The sequence below is a fragment of the Theropithecus gelada genome, unplaced genomic scaffold (assembly GCF_003255815.1).
Source record: "Theropithecus gelada isolate Dixy unplaced genomic scaffold, Tgel_1.0 HiC_scaffold_15884, whole genome shotgun sequence".
NCBI lineage: Eukaryota > Metazoa > Chordata > Mammalia > Primates > Cercopithecidae > Theropithecus > Theropithecus gelada.
Genome location: NW_020257641.1, coordinates 4,280,497 through 4,292,810, shown reverse-complemented (window position 1 = coordinate 4,292,810; position 12,314 = coordinate 4,280,497). Strand labels below are relative to the sequence as shown.

Sequence of the window (12,314 nt, the reverse complement as noted above, 5' to 3'; positions counted from 1 at the left end):
CCACCGCATTCCAGCCTGGGCAACAGAGCAAGACTCCATCTCAAAAAAAAGAAAGAAATTTAGGCAGTACATTTGAGTTTATTGGCAATTTTATTACTATAGTAATTGAGAAAAATATATATTCCTTAGGAGCTATTCATTGTCTACATCAAGGAATCCTAACACTTATGGCTAATTAGAAAAATACTTTTTGTAAAGAACAAAAAACTCAACTTCTGGATGAAAGTTTATTTTTAGGTTATTGTCTTCAGTATATTATGTTCAGTAATTTTGGAGATTTTGATGAGGGAAACATAATGTCTTTTATGTTGCACATGAGGAAGTTTATGATTAGATTGTCATATGGTAAATGAATGCATTCTCATACTTTTTAAAAAAGCTATTATGCTTAGGAAAAGCATTCATATTTTTCCCCAAATAAGTAACTTTAAATGAAAAGTTACAGTGCTTGGAATGGCCTGTGGGACTGACAACCATTGTTTGTTTTGGGTAATAATCATGTTTATTAAAATGTTGTCAAAAGCCATATCAACTTAACTTTCGGTGTTTTTAATTAAGATTACACAATAAAAACCATATAGCCTTGTCTTCAGGAAAAAGAACTTAGATTTTAGTACAGTTTTACTGGGAAATAAAATGTAAAAAATTATCCAAGAACTGTAAATTTTAGGTAATTGGTCTTTTTATACAATGGGAAAAGTACACATGTCTATATATTGAAGTAAAAGGGTGTTAAGCCTCTTTTAAATTTTTAAAATATGAAGGATTTTTTTTTTTTTTTTAAGGCAGGGTCTCATCTGTCACGCAGGCTCTGGAGTGCAGTGGTGCTATCACAGTTCACTGCACCCTTGACCTGCCAGGCTCAAGTGATCCTCCTGCCTCAGCTCCCTAACCTGCCCATCAGAGGTGGGGAGCTGGGACTACAGGCATGCACCACCATACCTGCCTGGCTAATTTTTAAATTCTTTTGTACAGATGGGGTCTCCGTATGTTGCCTAGTCTGGTCTTAAACTCCTGGGCTCAAGTCATCCTCCTACCTCAACCTCCCAAAGTGCTGGGATTACAGGTGTAAGCTACCATGCCCAGCAGGAAATTATTCTTTTGGGGAGAATAGTCATAGGTAGCGAAATTTAGAAATGATCAAGTTCCTCGGTTTTGGTTCTATGAAAGATGTCAGTGTATGAGTAAAGGCTGGTTTAATTATGCCCCCAAGCAGTGAAATGTACAACAGATAGGTATGCCAACACGTCCCAGTGTGATGAGAACAGAGACTTACTTTGAAGACCTTTTAATTTTATAATCTGTAATCTGGGAATTTGCTGAAACATTTGAAACATGCAGGGAACAGAAAAACCCTAGTGACATGAGGCTATTTAGTGGTTTTTCATTTGCCTAACAAGGAAATAGGGAAACCAGGCCCACAAACTAGACTTGGTACACAGGCTGAATTTCTCCTGGTTTGGAGTCTTTTCTAGAAGGAATGGCAATGTGAGTGAAAAAGAATCCTTAGGAGCAGTATTTAAAAGTCATGAGATGAATGATCTTTCTTTATTCCATGAAAGTTGAAGGCTTTGGGAGCCGCTGTGGCTCAGGCGGGTTGCCCTGGGACTCGAAGAGGCGAGGCTACACGTTCGAGGCCAACCTGGTCAACACTGATTTAAAAAAAAAGAAAAAGAAAGTCGAAGGCTTTGCGCTCCTCTTACAAGTCTTTGTTTTCCTCTGAGTCTGGCTTTGCTCTGGTTAGGTTTGTTTATTGTTGTGTATCTCGTTCATCCCTCCCTCCAAAATTCTTTTTGCCGTACAGTTCTTTACCTCTTTTTTTTTTTTCTGTTACTTGTGCTGACTTTTTTTCTTCCTTCACATCTATCTGCTTGTCTCTGTTACTTAATAGATCATAATACAGAACTGAAGTATATTTTTACTGTTTGTTGCTTTATTTTTATTTATTTATCTGTATTTTGAGATAGGGTGTCACTCTGTCACCTAAGTTAGAGTACAATGTCATGATCATGGCTCACTGCAGCCTCGACTTCCCAGGCTCAAGTGATCCTCCCACCTCAGCCTTCCAAGTTGCTGGGACTACAGGTGTGCAACACCATGCCTTGCTAATTTTTTGTGTTTTTTTGTAGAGATAGGATTTCACCGTGTTGCCCAGGCTGGTCTCGAACTCCTGGAATCAAGTGACCCTCCCTCCTTGGCCTCCCAAAGTGCTGGAATTGCAGGCGTGAGCCACTGCGCCCAGCCTGCTTGTTTCATTTATTGAAACTTTTTTCCCCTAATTACCACAGAGCATTTTATGTCATCTTTTAAAAACGTACACAGGTACTCATAGTAATATTACCAAATCAATAGACTGAAAACAAAACAAAATGAAACAAAAGACACCTCTTCCTATAAAATAAATATATATCTGAGTTTTACACAACAGAGACCCTTTAAGCTGCATAGCTGTGTTCCCAAAAAAGTAAGGAAATGTTCAAAACCAAGAGGTTCACAGACTGGAGTGACAAGCTTGAAGTGATTTTTAAGGCTGTCCCCGAGGGCTCAGTTATTGATGTGAATAGCTAGACACACAGATCACAAGACCTTGAGTTGACCCAAGGTGAAGATTGAGAGTTGGCATTAAGCATTGACAAGGGGCTATATATCCATGACAAGATGGACAAGTGAGAAAAACAAAACAACACAAAAACTCCTCTTTATCTTCAAATTGATATGATGTCTGTCTTGACTTTGCCTTAGACAGAGGGGGGAAAAAACCCCTAATCTTTTTTCATAATTTGTAACTAAGCTCTCTACTCACACAAGTTGTGGTTTTAAATTTACTTCACCTGTGGTCTTTGGAAGACTCCAAGCTAATGAACTAAAGTAGTTTGTGTTTATAGCCCCCAAGGGTGCTTGCCAGGAACAAACATTAAACTTCTGTAGCGGAAGCGGCTGTCAAATCTAGTTCCTCGGGTTTCCTGCAGATGGAAGTCAGCGAAGTAAGAGTTCATATGCTGAGTTATATCCATTATGAGTAAGAGACAGCAGAGAAAAAGAATAAAAACAGAATGTACCCTTAAGGACTTAAGGATCTGTTACAAAATGTAAAGTAAGTGTTTAAAAGAAATAAGAAACTTGTATTTTTTAAGGATATATACAACTTAGTAGCCAGAATAATCCTCCCAATTGAGAATATATTACTGTTCTAGAGTAAAAGCAGTGAATCCACACAGCTTCAAACCTAAGCGTGACAGGAGCCTTGGTGTGTCAGGGCTAATGCTGGCCGTCACCCTAAACTCCTTGGGCATTTGATGTGATGATTGTGCAGAACAGAAAGGACAGAAAGCCCAAGCCCACTTAAGACCTACATCGTCATTGGTGAACAAAAAGTTAACTCTACTAAACTGAAAAGAGCAATGGAGAAATTTGCCCATCTTAACTCTGGTACTGGTTAGAGGGGGAAAGTAATCTCCCTCGAGAATGCACAACCAAAATCTTGATGCAGGATTCTGGTCAGAATTTACATTACCTTTGTAGTCTGAAAAACCCAAATAGATAAATCATTTTAAGTTGACTGTAGATTACTTCTGTCCACAGGACACAAACAAAATCAGAGATCTTCTTTGGAGTAATTCAGCTTTAATCTAGATCTTAAAGAATTTCCGTAAATTTCCAAGAAGAGTAATCATTTCATTGTCTTAACAGTTAAAGAAATAAAGTGAAATTTTAGAAAGGGAGTTAAGAGGCTGTCAAGAATGACCAAGCAGATTTTGAAAAAGAACAAATGGAACTTCTAGAAATGAAAATATAATAAATTTTTAAAATAAAAAACTGTTCAGGCACAGTGACTCACACCTGTAATCTTAGGAATTTTGGAGGCTGAGGCAGGAGGATTGCTTGAGCCTGGGCAATATAGTGAGACCCCATGTCTACCAAAAAAATTTTTTTTACAGTTAACCAGGCATGGTGGTGCACACCTGTAGCCCCAGATACTTGTGAGGCTGGGGCAGGGGGATCCCTTGAGCACAGAAGGTTGAGGCTGTAGTGAGCCATGATCATAACTGCTGTACTACAGTCAGGACAACAGAGCAAGACTCTGTCTAAAAACCTGCATGGGTAAATTGAGCAGTAGAATCAGTGTAACTGAAGAGAGAACTCATGAATTAAGAAAGCTAGGAAGAAATTATCCAGACAGAGTTAGAAAATATGACAAAGTTGTTAAGTTACATGCAAGATAGTAAAGCAATTTAACATGTCTAATGGGAGTTTGAGAAGAAGAGGGAGAATGGGGCACAGACAATATTTGAAGAGATGATGGTTGGGAATTTTTCATAATTGGTGAAAGACACTGAAGCCAGGCACAGTGGCTCACGCCTGTTTTCTCAGCACTTTGGGAGGCTGAGGTAGGGCTCTCCATGTTGCCCAGGCTGGTCTCAAACTCCTGGCCTCAAGTAATCCACCTGCCTCAGCCTCCCAAAGTGCTGTGCTTACAGGTGTGAGCCCCTGCAACCAGCAAAATTTCAGTTTTTGAAAATACTGATAAAGTAGGCAAACTTTTGAAAAATGACGAAATACAGAAAAGGTACAAATTAACTGTTAAGAATAATAAATTAGGCATAAATGTGGATCAGTAGAGTTTTAAAGGTAATAGGAAGCCAGGTACAATGGCTCATGCCTATAATCCCAGCACTTCGGGAAGCCAAGGTGAGAGGATTGCTTGAGGCCAGTTTGAGACCAGCCTGGGCAACATAGTGAGACCCCCGTCTCCACAGAAAATTCATTAATTAGTTTGTCGTGGTGACATGCACCTGTAGTCCCAGCTGCTCCCAGCTACTAGAAGGCTAAGGTGGGAGGACAGCTTGAACCTGGGAAGTGAGGCATCAGTGAGCTGTGATCACTAGCCTAGGCAGCAGAGCTAGACTCTGTCTCAAAGAAAACATAATAATAATTTTTAAAAATTAAGGTAATAAGATAAATTTATGACAGCTTTGTTAACAATTCAAAAACAAATTGCACAAATTTCAAGAAAACCCAAAACTGTTTCTTCAAAGAAATGAGCCATGTGAGTGGTTTTAAGACTGCTCATTAAACAATTTGAATCAGTAGTTAAATTCGTTGCCCTATTCCCGCCCTGCCAAAATAAACTTAATAAAAATGGAAAAGATACTCTAAATTCCTGCCATGCTCAGATGGTTCCACACGCAAGTATCAAACATTGGATAATTGCATTGTCAGTTTATCAGTGGAGATGCAAAAAAACATAATAAAAACAGGTAATTCCAAGCTTACGTAAACTCAGAGAAAAGGAAAAGAGGGAGTACTTCCCTCACTGGTTTTATGCAGCTAGTATGACCAGAGTACATACAAACATTGTGTATGTGAGTGTATATGTCATGACCATGTAGGTTCAGCCCAGGTTTAATTTTTCTTCTTTTCTTTTTGAGACAGAGTCTCACTTTGTTGCCTAGGCTGGAGTGCAGTGGCACGATTTTGGCTCACTGCAACCTTTGCCTCCCAGGTTCAAGCAATTCTCGTGCCTCAGCCTTCAAAGTAGCTGGCATTAGAGGCCCGCACCACCATGCCCGACTGATTTTTTGTATTTTTAGTACAGATGGGGTTTTGCCATGTTGGCCAGGCTGGTCTCAAACTCTTGTCCTCAAGGGATCTGCCCACCTCAGCCTCCCAAAGTGCTGGAATTATAGGCGTGAGCCGCTGCGCCTGGCCTAATACTTTAAAATTTATTAATGTAGTTCAAATTCAGGAGAAAAACCCTCTTATCTCAAAAGATCAAAACATCAAAAAATTCAAACGTTTGTGATAAAAATTCTTGGCAACTAGGCACAGGAATGAATTTTCTTTTTTTTCTTTTCTTTTTCAGACAGTTTTTTTCTCTTTTGCCCAGGCTGGAGTACAGTTGCACAATCTCGGCTGACTGCAACCTCTGCCCCGGGTTCAAGAGATTCTCCTGCCTCAGCCTTCGGAGTAGTTGGGATTACAGGCGTGTGCCACCACACCTGGCTAATTTTTGCATTTTTAGTAGAAACGGGGTTTCTCCACATTGGCCAGGCAGGTCTCGCACTCCTGACCTCAGGTGATCCAGTCACCTCAGCCTCCCAAAGTGCTGGGATTACAGGCGTGAACCGCCGCACATGGCCACATTTTCTTAACCTGTTGACAGATATACTTTCTGTGAAATTTCAGAAATTCTTTTAAAAAATCTTGTTTGAGTCAACAGTGCTTACCCTCACTGCTTCTATTTTGCATTGTATTACATGACCAAGACACCACAATAAAGGCAAAGAAGTAAAAGTGAATTATTTCAGGGGAATAAGCTGATGAGTTATTTGTGGGTTTTATTCTATTTAGATAACCCCAAATCTGTATACAAATTAGTAGAATTAATAAAAGTTTAGCAGAATCCTAGTGTGTTAAGATCAAAATATAACGATTCCATTCTTACCTGCCAAGAACAGACAATATAATTTAATAAAATATAAAAATAAAGCAACTTTAAACAAGTCTATAAAAATTGAGTAAGAACTTTGAAAAAATGATCAAACTTTACCAAAAGACATTGAAAAAGTTAAACATAGAAGATACAATGAATGAGAAGACCAATGTTATAAAGCTTTTCCCCTTAACCCAGACTTTCACATAATGCCAGTCAGCATTTCAACAGGTATTATTGTGTCTGCACGTACATATGGAAGAGAGCAAAGGGCTTAGGAAAAGGTGAATTTACTTGTCCTGCCAATTAGCAGGATGTCCTTTAAAAAAAAGCTCATCACAGGCCAGGTGCAGTGGCTCCCGCCCATAATCCCAGAACTTTAGGAGGCCAGGGCGGGTGGATCACTTGAGGTCAGGAATTGAAGACCAGCCTAGCCAACATGGTCAGATCCTGTCTCTACTAAAAATACAAAAATTAGCCAGGTGTGGTGGTGTGTGCCTGTGATCCCAGCTACTGGGGAGGCTGAGGCAGGAGAATCGCTTGATCCCAGGAGGCAGAGGTTGCAGTAAGCCAAGATCACACACCACTGCACTCCAGCATGGGCAACAGAAAGAGACTCTGCCTCATATATTAATTAATTAGTTAATAAAAAGCTAATCACAGTATTGTGATGTCATGTAGGTATGAACACATTGACTAGAAGGCTGAGAAACCCAGACACACATAAGTGCTGCTTGATAAACAATGAAGGTGGCATTTTAATCAGTAAGAAAGCTGTTAAGTAAATTTATTTCAACATTAGTTAGTTATATGGAAAAAATAAAGTATATCCGCTCTTATCCATACGTACATAAGTGACTTTTCCAGTAAAATACTAGCGAAATAGTATGCTTTAGAAAAATATAGACCTTGTGTTATAATTTTAAAACTTTCTAAATATGTAAAACAAAACCACATAGTTACTGGTTGTGAAGACATGTATTTACAAAAAAAAAAACAAAACAAGGGAATGCTGAACACTGCGTTTAGGTTCATGTTACCAAATGCTGGGGGAAAGTAGAATACAAGAGGGTTAGCAAAGAGAGTTTGTATTTTTTAAGCTAAATAAGTATACATGTCCATTTAAAAAGTCATTGTGACCTAAATATTTTATAATGAGTTTAAGAATTTAAATTCAGTTGGTTTTTCATGTTCACTTTGCCTTTGTGACTGCCTTGATTTAGCTCGGTGACTTCCTTAGGAAAGTCAAAGGTCATCACTCATAGCCTTGCCAGCCAGCCAGGCAGGCACAGGTATCTAGACCAGTAGTGTCACATTGGACAAATTGATTTATTTCCCTGTTTCTCGGTTTTCTCATCTGTAAAATGGGAGTAATTACTTTATGTGCTGTGAGGATTCTGAATTGACTCATATATAGTTGTTAGTAAATGGTATAGCTTTTCACTTCTGTATAGATTCTAGAGTTTGTTTATAAGTTTTTCCTTAAACTGTTATTAAAAGTCATTGATTCTTAACTACTTTTACTATTTTTTTAATGCCAGCTTTCTTTCATTGCTCTTTACCTTCCTTTCTTGAACCTTTTTCAAGCTTTAGGATTTGCTTTCTGCGTTACTTCTCTGTAAGCTTTTTTGCTTGCGGGGGTGGAATTGATTTTGAACAACATAAAAAGCCAGTGGGAGTTCAAGTTGGTTGTGGTTTTCCCATTGAATTATGACTGGAGAGGCATTTTGTGCTCTTTGGAAACCAAAAAGGCCAATTTTTTTTTTTTTTTTAAGTTTAATCGCTACTCATACTAGTCTGATCACTAATGATTTTGTGTTTCTGAATTCATTTTCAGTTTTATGTCTTCATGGTTCAATAATTGCTGTAATTTTTTCATAACTGCCTACAGCATTGAATTATCTTTGGGCCATCATTTCTCTTGGTACTCCTAATACTGATTCTTTTTAGCTGTATCTCTCTCTTTAGCTTTATCTTTTCTTTATCTTAGAAACTTACTGACATACATGCTTTAAAAATAGAAGTTTAATGCTACATATCAAAAACACGTTTATTCACTGGGGAGCTATCGCTTCTATGATGGCTGAGTTAAGAAGGTAGACTTTTTTGTTTTGGGTTTGTTTTTTGTTTTTTTTTTTGCATTACTCTTATTTTCTATAGTTTTTTTTTTTTTTTTTTTTTTTTTTTTTTTTTTTTTACAGTGACAGCTAATATTTTCTGTTTTTGGAAATTTGCCAGATTCGTAGACCATAGAAAAGAAAATTTAATCTGGAAAAAATTATGGGAAATGTCCTCAAATGGATATCACTTCCTTGTCTGAAGAGATAACATACTAAGATAGTTGGAACCTACACAACTGCAGGTCCATGGCTCCATCTCAGGAGTTCCTGCTGTGTCCGTAGAACAGTTACGCGTGGATCATATGCACGTGTGTGTGCATTCTCACACAGGGGGACGTGGCAGACCTCATGTGGAGGATCTGCTCACACATGCCGTTGCTCCCCTGTAGTTGGCTGGTCAGTGCCTCTCTTCTGGGGCGTGGGTTCTTTTCTTGAGTAGGTGGCACTTACTGGAAATGTTGTGAAACCCTCTTTTTGCTATGTCCTCCAGGTCGGATCCGCACAAGACGGCAAAGCTCTGGGAGTGCCACCAACGTCGCCTCTACACCTGATAACCGGGGCCGCAGTCGCGCTAAAGTGGTTTCACAGTCCCAGCGTAAGAAACATATTTTATGCTCTTGCTTACCTCAGTTTTATTCAACAGCTCATTCTGCGGTTGAACATTTTACAATCTTTATATTGACTTCAGAGGGAAAAACACATTTTTTGTGGCTCTAAGATACTGTGAGTATTCTTACTGTTTGTTGGGTAAGCTTAAAAAATGAAACATTCCAGGCATACATTTGTCTCCTGTCCAGGTGATTTACATTTTCGTATTGTTAAACATTAAACATTAAAATGTAGTTTTTCTCCCTCCTTTGAAGCCTGTCAAATTGTAACTTAACCTGTTCTGTGACTCATTTTTGCATTGATAAGGAATCCTTCTGATGTAATTTTAGAACGGTACCTGGGCAGAAAACTATTAATGCTATGTTCTTTCCAGTGGTAAATAAGCAAATCCATTGAAAGCTCTCCCCCTTTAATTCTGTGCTCTAACATTTGCAGCCCACACCTCTCTTCCTGCCATGTGGGCTCTTGCTTTGCCTAGCTGCTTCCATGATTGCGTCTCTGTATATGTGAAGTCAGTTGGTTTGTTAGCCTTAGCCATGAAAGCAGCCACAGCTGGAATGAATTTATTCTGGCCACTCTTCAGATCCTCCCTTGGTGTCTCACTTTCCAGCCACACATAAACTTTAAGGGGCCCGCTTCCCCTGTGTGCATGTCGAGTAGAGCTGGGTAGCAGAGTGCTCCTGGGCAAGGTGAGCATGGGAAGGAAGTCTTCCTGTCCCCAGGAGCTGCATGTGGTCCCACAGCATAGCACTCACTAGCTGACATTTGTCTGCCTCCTTTGTGACCCAAGGAACTGTCTGTCTGTTGTAGAGAGTGCTCAGTCTGCACCAAACTTTAAGAGCTCTCTTAGTATAGAGAATGGCCTTGCTTAACACCTTCTGAATTTAAATTCTTTCCCTTTGATAACTGCAGTCCTCATGTTATATAATTTCTGCAAAGAAAGCAGAAGATCACTTATAGTGCTGCCTTTGGTGAGGCTACAGAACCTTCCTGTGGCCTAGGTTGTATTGTGTAGTGTGATACACTACAAGCATGGGCTTCAGTGTCAGACAAAACTGGGTTTGCATCCTGGTTCCAGTGTGATGTTGGGTGAGTCTTTTAACCTTTGTGAGCCATTGTTGCATTGTCTGTAAATTGAGTGATAACAATTCCCACCCGCATGGGGTTTTCATGAGGATTTAATGAGCATTAGGAGCTTAGCATGTGATAGACAGTAAATGGACACAAGCTTTATAGTCATAATTGCTTCAGATCAGCAGACTCCCATCCTAGCTGAAGTTGAGCGTCCTTGATCCCTGTCTACTTCAGTAGGTTTAGGAAATAAGGCTAGGAATGGAGTTACATGATAAGGGATGCAGTTGAAGATGGCTTTTGAGTCCATTAAGACCAAGAATGCTCTCCTTACTGTAGAACTTAAACCGAGTTTTCATTCAGATCCAGGGTGCAAGTGTAGTCCGGAAGTGTCTATCTTGGGAACAACTTCTTGGCTCTGGTTATTCTGTTGAACCCTAGTGATGCCTGGAGACACAAAAGGTTATTTGACTCATACATATGGGTCAAATTTTACTGCAAAGGAATTGTTGACAAAAAGTGTTCAAATCTCAGAACCTAGGTCGATATAATGAAATTAAACCAAATAAAAAATGTCTAAGCGTGTAACTATGCAGTGTTACTTCCCTCTGTGGAGGCTGAGGGTTGAACAGTATTTTACGTGTTTCATTCTAATGCTGTTTATCAGCATTGGGGTCTTTGGGATTCCCTGCCCCAGCTAGGTCAATGCTGTAGTTTTCTCTCTTATATTGTAGGTTTTAGGAATGTGTGGGTTACCTTGGCAGGTGGTGAAGATTACACTTCCTTCTCTAATAGTGGTTAGGGTGATAATACAGCTTTAATTTTTCAGTCTTATAAAAATACTGTACCTAGCCTTGGGGCTCCCCTTTTAAAACTCCTTAGTTTTACTTCACTCACCAAATTATACTCAGGAAGAGTGACCACACTAGCCAGTGATCAAGCCTGTACTTTCAACTTATGCATGTAAATTAAAAGTTTAAACAATTATTTTAATAAGTGGTAAATATAAGCATATATATCACAAATGTAGATATACTAGTATTCATAGTCCTGATTTAATACTAAGTAGGCTTCATTAGTATTAGATTTAGGGCCCTTAATAATTGGCATATTTTAAATATTTGAGGTTTAGGGGAAGTCAGGACAGGTGAAACTAGTTAACAGCAGTTTCAGTTAGTTGATGTTTATTGAGCACTTACTATGTGGTAAGCACTTTTGAAGATGGTAGTGATACACAGATGAGTACGTTACAATCACTTCCCTCAGGTTGCTTAAAGCTAGAAAGCAGATATGAGCCTCGCACATTGTAGGTTTAAAAGTGTTTTATGAACAGATCTGAAATAAATGCTAATGTAGAATGACAAAGATAAACATAAACATAAGTACAAAAATAGGAGGAACAAGTCCTAGGAAATATAGCTGTTTTGCTAATGTATTTGTGAACAAAGACCTTTGTGTCGTGTTGCATGCTGACCTTCTGTATTGTGTTATTGTCTTTTAATCCACTTTTTGCCTGTCCTTTGGTCTGCTCTCATAATCAAGGATCCAGATCTGCTAATCCTGCTGGTGGTAAGCCGTTTCTCTTCTTGCCTTTTTGTTGTTGTTGTTGGCATTCTCCCCGACCCCATGCTCCCTGCACAATATTAATTTCTCTCTTTATTGTAAGCTTAGTTAATCTTTCTGCATTTTTCTTTGTGTTCAAATTCTAGAGTTTGAAATGGATTTCTTTCCCCTTTATACATAGTTTAATAGTTTATTAGTATGCCCAAATTTTATGGGTAAGATTAGTAGGTCCTGAGACAAATTCTTCATTGGTTTTTATAATGATTTTTCACTTCAATTTGTAGTTAAATCATTATAAACTATTAATTTTTGTGAGTATTCACCTAAGTGTTTCATTTGAATGATGGTGGTTTTGATTTATATAATACTTATTTTTAAATAATATATATTTAAAATAAACACACATATAAATTTACAGGTAAGTGTTGCTTCAAATGTTTTCTTCCTCTGGGTCATTCTATTCTAGTACATAAAAAATGCATCCTTTATATTTTAGAATTGTATTGCCTTCTCTACTT

General features: G+C 38.6%; 1 protein-coding gene across 7 annotated transcripts in view; it reads left to right on the top strand.

Moving 5' to 3' along the window:
• Positions 1-12,314, top strand: part of LOC112617142 (CLIP-associating protein 1-like) — a 304,701-nt gene that overhangs the window by 205,221 nt on the left and 87,166 nt on the right. For 5 of the 7 annotated variants that reach the window (XM_025373871.1, XM_025373874.1, XM_025373872.1 and 2 more), the window contains 2 exons: positions 9,044-9,148; positions 11,776-11,802. In XM_025373871.1, coding sequence (XP_025229656.1) covers positions 9,044-9,148; positions 11,776-11,802 — 132 coding nt within the window. The remainder of the gene's footprint in view (positions 1-9,043; positions 9,149-11,775; positions 11,803-12,314) is intronic. The other 2 variants (XM_025373877.1, XM_025373873.1) reach the window with 1 other exon arrangement.